The sequence below is a fragment of the Corylus avellana genome, chromosome 5 (assembly GCF_965113065.1).
Source record: "Corylus avellana chromosome 5, dhCorAvel1.hap1.2, whole genome shotgun sequence".
In the NCBI taxonomy this organism is placed as follows: Eukaryota; Viridiplantae; Streptophyta; class Magnoliopsida; order Fagales; family Betulaceae; genus Corylus; species Corylus avellana.
In genome coordinates this window covers 20,106,507-20,113,269 of record NC_142494.1, presented here as the reverse complement: position 1 = coordinate 20,113,269, position 6,763 = coordinate 20,106,507, and the positions used below count along the sequence as shown (strand labels likewise).

Sequence of the window (6,763 nt, the reverse complement as noted above, 5' to 3'; positions counted from 1 at the left end):
ACCATTCGTGATGAAAGAGAGAGAGCAATCATTAAAAAAACCTCGATTCAATTAGAGCAGATCCAAACGAAAGGAAGAAGAATCAAGCAGAAACTATTGAGGGAGATTGCAAAAGGCATAAACTATTGATGAATCAAACAGACCCAAACACTATCACTGCATGTCTGGTGAGTGAGAGTGAGAGAGTGGGAAATAAGAGTTCAAGTGGAAGATCCGTTGTGACTAGTGAGGGGGATTGAGAGAGAGACATTAAAAAAATATTTTTTTGTAGGGGGCGTTGTCCCAATGCAGTCTGAGTGCAACTTGTTAACTTGTCCCACATTGTTAAGAAAACATCAATCTCCAAGTTTGCTTATCTATAAAATGATGCATATCCTCTCTCTTTGAAACCAAATGCCTTGCTGCATTGACTCAGGCTCCATACTCGACTAGCCAAGCTAAGCAAATACTCATATGCAAACTAACTTCTTAAGCCGTTTTAAGAGTACTTGAAGTTAAATTTTTTTAAAAAAACAAAAACATTAAATATAAAAGCCAGCTTGCGAGCTGGCTCGGCTCGACTTATTATTAGCTCGAGCTCGATTTTTTTGGCTCGCCCTTAAGCTCGACTCGAGCTCGAGCTCGAGTAAAATTTAAACGAGCCAAGCTTGAACAAGGGAAGCTCGCTCAAGCTCGGCTCGTTTACACCCCTACGTGCTTTGCTCTTATCTATCTTTTCCCGCGTCATCCCAAATTCCAAGGACTTGGCCAATTCTCAATGGGCCACGTTTTCGTGGCACTTTCCTCCAAAATATGACCTGCTTGTTAGCTTAAAAAAAAAATAAAAAAGAAGACGTATGCATTAAAAGTAATTCATTTCTGTATAAAAGATATGGCTTTTCCATTTATACTTTCATTTACATACAAAAGTATAGAACTACAAAGCAGCCCTTCTGCATAATTAGCTTCTTTTTTTTTTTTTTGGCCAAGCAATATACAAGGGGACTTGTGCATAGCATTTGACGCAATATATATGACTCTTTTGACTTCTCCCTCCAACACAAATACTAAAAATTTGTTTTCGTTTTTGGTGGGTCAAACACAAATACTGTCCGGACTTAATAAAAAACAAGTACGGAGAAAAAGTTGGCTTCCCTAAACAACGAAAATCTCCAAGTACCCATTCTAGTGTACTCTAAAAACTATTCATATATTATGATTATATCGTATATAATCACAACAACAGCAAGTAGGATCAAATTGAATAGCTCCACAATGGAACGTCGGCATCGGCTTCCATGTCATCCCCGCCGTACCCATCATATCCCACACAGTAAGGCGGAGGCAAGAGCATCCCCTCCGCCATATTTACCAGCAACCCCGGCATGTCGTAGACCATCTCCTCGTCCATGAAGAACACGGTCTCCGACGGTTGTCTTTCCTCCTCGGCGTCCTTCGTCTCTGCAGGCCGAAACGCCTCAGCAGCCTCCGCAGCCGTCCGCTGAATGTCCTTGGCCGTTCCCGAAGCCGGAACCGGCAGCCGCCAAGCGGAGTCCGCGAAGTTGAGGCAGGCGGTGTTTCCCCGCAGCGCTATCGCCGCCACGTCGTGGGCTCGCGCCGCCATCTCGGCCGTGGGAAACGTCCCCAGCCATATCCTGGTCTGCTTGTTGGGCTCCCGCACCTCGCAGACCCACTTCGCGGAGTTCCTCCTCCTCACCCCCCGGTACACCGGGTGCCTCGTCTCCTTGAACTTCTTCCTCCCCGCCCGCTTCTTCGGGTTCCTGGAAGCCAGCCGAATCTCCTCGTCCGACAAGTGCGCCGCGCTAAGACTGCTGCTACTCTCAGACCCAGGCGAATAATGAGTGAAAACTTCCATCAGTGTCCGTGCGTGCTTCAGTAGTGGAGTGATATTATGATGGTTGTAGTTTGGTGAATGTGAATATAATGGTTTATAGTTTTGGTAGTAAAAAGCAGGAGATTGTGTGTATATATACGTTGCTTTGTATTGCCAAACGAGAAGGAAAAGGTACGCACACACGGTTCGTGGTAAGGAGCCAGGCTGGGGGTGGTGAGGGGTGGGGCCCGGGGTATTTTTTTTTGGCAACTGCTAAGGAAGCGGGGTTGAACAGAAGTACCAGCTGGATTTAGTCAAGTTGTGGGCTGGTGTAGGTGTGTGGCGACACGTGGATAATTTTGACTGAAAGCCTCAGCTTCGCTACTTTCTAGTCAAGTGAATGAATGAATGTACAGGTGTCAGAATCAGGGAGGATTCAAGGCTCGGTCCGCTCTCTCACTGTCAACTACCCATTACTACGGACGCTGAATCCCCGCTCCCCCCCCCCTCCTCGGCTCCTATCCATTTCTGTACTTGGGAGACAATTTGCTCCCTTTTTTTTTAAAAAAAAATTATATTTTTTTCAACCATACGACTCGGTCCACCATTAAAAAATAATTAAAAAGTGATGCTTTTTATTAGGAATTTGCTTCAAATCGTGGCAATACACTAATATAAAATTATATAATCAATCATAAGTTATTATAATTATTTAATTTTGTGTTAAGTTTATGTAGAATTTGTAAGTCATATAAAAAAAAAATGTTATGCATTCTTCTGGTCATATGTAGATATTATTTTTTTTTTTTTAAAAAAAAATGGTCAAATTGGCTTTAGCACGAAAAATTTGAAGTGTTTTTTCAGTGTTCTTTTCTTGGTAGATATAATTTTTTAAAATTTGATTGAGAAAAATAATGACTATTTTTTTTTTTTGGCTTTTCAAGAGAACATGTAGCATCATTCTCTTATAAGAAATTATTAACTTTAAATGTCACGTGTCGAGTTTAAATTATGTCATGACATATGTACAAAATTATATATAAATCAACATTAACTCGATTTATTAAATTAACTAGTTTGTTCTCTAATTTTTATAGAAATCGATTTATAAATTCAATATTTGAATATCCATTTGTTTTTTAAAAAAAAATAATAATAATTTTGATCCGCTACTTGTGATAGTGTCGCATTCTATCCATCTGTTATCCAAACTCATTTAGATTTGCTCACGTTTTTGAAACAAAAAGGTGAACTAAAAAAGAAAGAAAGGAGGAGGATAAAGAGGATATTCTTCAAAGTATCACCACGTGGAAGAAATTTAAATCCTAAATTGCCTACAGAATGATCCTGTGGGGACTGACAGGTAGGCGTTGTTAGAACTTTCTAGGAAGGCACGATGTGTGCGCGTGTAGGGCTGTTAAGTGAGCGAAGCGTCTTGCGAGCAAGCTTGGGCTCGGCTCGCATAAGCTCGGCTCGTGCTCGACTCGAGTATTAAATGAAGCACTTCATGAACACAAATTCTGGCTCGAATATTAAATGAAGTAAGCTCGGCTCGACTCGGCTAAGCTCGTGAACAGCTCGTATAAGCTCGAGTGTGTATATATATATATATATATATATATAACTAAGTAATACATAATTAATTATAAATCTCATAATTATTAAAACCTTAAAATTGCATTTATATTTTAGCGTTAGAGAATGAAAAATTCTAGACCCTTCGTGATCAAAGAGAGAGAGAGCAATCATTAAAAAGACATCGATTCAATTAGAGCAGATCCAAACAAAAGGAAGAAGAATCAAGCAGAAACTATTGAGGGAGATTGCGAAATGCATAAACTATTGAAGAATCAAACATACGCAAACACTATCACTACCTGTCTGGTGAGTGAGAGTGAGAGAGTGGGAAATGAGAGTTCAGGTGGAAGATCCGTTGTGACTGGTGAGGGGGATTGAGAGAGAGACGTTAAAAAAATATTTTTTTGTAGGGGGCGTTGTCCCAATGCAGTCTGAATACAACCTGTTAACTTGTCCCACACTGTTAAGAAAACATCAATCTCCAAGTTTACTTATCTATAAAAGGATGCATATCCTCTCTCTTTGAAACCAAATGCCTTGCTGTATTGACTCAGGCTCCATACTCGACTAGCCAGGCTAAGCAAATACTCATATGCAAACTAACTTCTTAAGCCGTTTTAAGAGTACTTAAAGTTAAAAAAAAATTTAAAAATAAAAACATTAGCTCGATTCGACTTATTATTAGCTTGAACTCGATTTTTTTGGCTCGCTCTTGAGCTCGAGTAAAATTTAAACGAGCCAAGCCTGAACAAGGAAAGCTCGCTCAAGCTCGGCTCATTTACACCCCTATGCGTGTGACAATTGGGCAAGTTGAACACGTGACACACACGTGACACACTGAAAACAACGAACCAAAGGGAGGGGGGTCTTTACCTTTTGGGGGTGACGTCACACAGTTCCCAAAACACAGTTGACAGTTAATATGGCCGTTTTTTGTTTTTGTTTTTTATAAAAAGAAAAGATAAGATAGAGAGAGAGATATGATAATATGGCCGTTTCTTTATAGCATAGGATATTTTTTTTTTGATAAATAAAATATTATAGGATATTTTTTCGTCGATTGCACTACATGAGGCAGTTTTTTTTCCTTCCTTCAGGTTGTCGTGGAAAAAAAGATAATGCGTGAAAGGCAATTAACCAGACATGATATTGGTGGTGAGCAATTTGTATCTGAAGTGAGTTCAAACTATCACTTACTAATTAATATCAACTCTATTCCCAGCAGAAAAAATAGTTCCCTTTACGATTTTCATTTTATTTTATTGTTTACTCCATTTTCACCTATATCTATTGTTCAACCAAGTATAGTGGAACCATTTTAAAACGGTTACGCCGTTTGGGTGCCTCTTTGGACTGGTCTCGTGAGGTTAGTGTTTAGTTTGATGTAACTCGTTTTTCTCGGCCTAGATAAAGCATTGTATTATAGATGAATTACTTCGTTTTTTTTTTCCCAGGTCTCAGGTCTCAGCTCAGGTTGGTTTAGTATCAGTCCTGCTGGATGTTACATTTTTTTTTCCCCACTGTGCGCCTTTACTTCTGTTACTTGGTTCTTATCTCAAAGGGATTTCCTGCCCATTTTCTGTGTACTAAAGTCATTCTCCTTTCTCCTCATTTCTATTTTTCCTTTTTTGTTCTTTTAATTATTTAGTCAATAGATCCTTTCAAATATGAAATGAAAGATGGCGTGTAAGACATTATTGCTTTTGTGAATTGGTACTTTTGCTGATCTTAAATCTTTTATTTATTTTTATTCTTGCCATATTTCAGAATACTGCATGTGGTGCCTGATCGATGGACAAGATGATTTTATTTGTTTATTTTGCCCCCTTTTATTGTATATTTCATCATGTTATTGAAGTCTTTGTTGCCATATGGTTAAGTAGGTGGTTTATCTATTGTATTAGATGCACATGGCAATTTGTTCTGCAACTGCATGCCCTTCGATTTGGTTGGAAAAGAAAAGTTCTTTATCATATTGTTTACTCAGATAGATTAAGTTAACGATTCAGCTGTGTGGCTTTCTATCAGTTTTCCAGTTGAATGGAAGTCAATGTTGCATGTGTAAGAAATTTCATTTAAGGTATGTTCCTTATGTCACATATATTATTGTGATTATAAAATATGTATAATTACGGTATTCAATGATTTATTCGAATTAAAACTTATTCTATGAAATCAAATATTCTAAATTAAATTGTCGATTTAATTCTTGTGGAAACAAATATTTGAATTTATTACTAATTTTATTTTGTGGAATCAAATAAGTTGTATTGATTATTTATTTGATTTTTATTCCTTGATGGGAAGAATAATTAAGGTAACAACTCTAATTGAGGGTCTTTGACCTATCTATAAATAAGACATGTGTATTCTATCAATTTGCATTCACTGGTAGGCATAGGTCAGAAGAACCTCTCAATAATTTTTTGTTTTTTAGATTTTATTGCTATGAAGCTGTTTTTCAACTGGCTTGAGCAAATATTTATAGAATTATTCATTCCGCTACTAATTTTATTGTCAATTAGCATTTAATTATATATAGAATTCTTACATGTGGTATCAGAGCCTTCTCTAGGCCATATTTGCTCAGTCTAATTTTAGATATGCATGTTGTAAATATATATATATATTTTTTTTGTTTCAATAATATTTATTTTGTTTATTTGATTCCTGAAACAAAATAGGGTGAAAAGAATGAAACCCACGGCCCTGTTAAATTTTTTGTTTAGGTTGAAATAAAATAAGTATAGGCCATAAGTGTTTGTAGAAAGGAGAGATGGTTGGCATCTCGAAAGGCCATCCTGTTATCCACACATCCAGTTAAGGCTTCCCACCCTTGGGGTGGATCTATAACCAGCACAGGCGACTCAGGGTTTAGCGGCAGCCCTTAACGGGCTGCCTGTGGAAAGGACGGTGACTTTGGCCGTCGGTTCTGCTCCGATTTTGCCCACCTGGCAGCGGCATTGGCCGCATAAAGCGTCGGTCTTCCCACAATCTGTAGCGGCGTTGGCTGCATAAAGTGAGCGGCAGCCCAACTCAAAGCCGTGGATGGCGCCACCGCTTCTTGTAGGTCGGCATCGTGTGGGGCAACTGGTCAGTGGTGGATGGGTGGACAGCGCATTCAAAAGGTATAGGAGCTGCGGCGGCAGCACATGGGGAAGATGAGGGGCGGCAGCTAGGATTTGGGTATTTTTGGGTTGGGAAGTTAAGGATTCGGGTAGGGTTTCTAACCCATAAGGAACCGGGTCAAGTATTTTTGGGCCACTAGGTATGGGTTCATTTTAACCCAAGCCCAATTCAGTTAAAAAAAACAAAAAATTGGTTTATTAAGTGGGTTAACCCGATTGGGCCAACCCAATACAGAAACCAAAG

General features: G+C 38.8%; 1 protein-coding gene and 1 pseudogene across 1 annotated transcript; one reads left to right on the top strand and one right to left on the bottom strand.

Moving 5' to 3' along the window:
* Positions 1 to 1,234: 1,234 nt before the first annotated feature.
* On the bottom strand, positions 1,235 to 1,855 carry LOC132182691 (dehydration-responsive element-binding protein 1B-like). Its single transcript, XM_059596007.2, has one exon. The coding sequence runs from the start codon at positions 1,853 to 1,855 to the stop codon at positions 1,235 to 1,237; it is 621 nt and encodes a 206-aa protein (XP_059451990.2).
* A 4,293-nt stretch (positions 1,856 to 6,148) lies between these two features.
* Positions 6,149 to 6,250, top strand: LOC132183510 (U6atac minor spliceosomal RNA; annotated as a pseudogene).
* The last annotated feature ends 513 nt before the right edge of the window (positions 6,251 to 6,763 follow it).

Excerpts from the sequence above, each read along its gene's own strand:
- LOC132182691 (XM_059596007.2), bottom strand. The coding sequence starts at position 1,855 with ATGGAAGTTTTCACTCATTATTCGCCTGGGTCTGAGAGTAGCAGCAGT.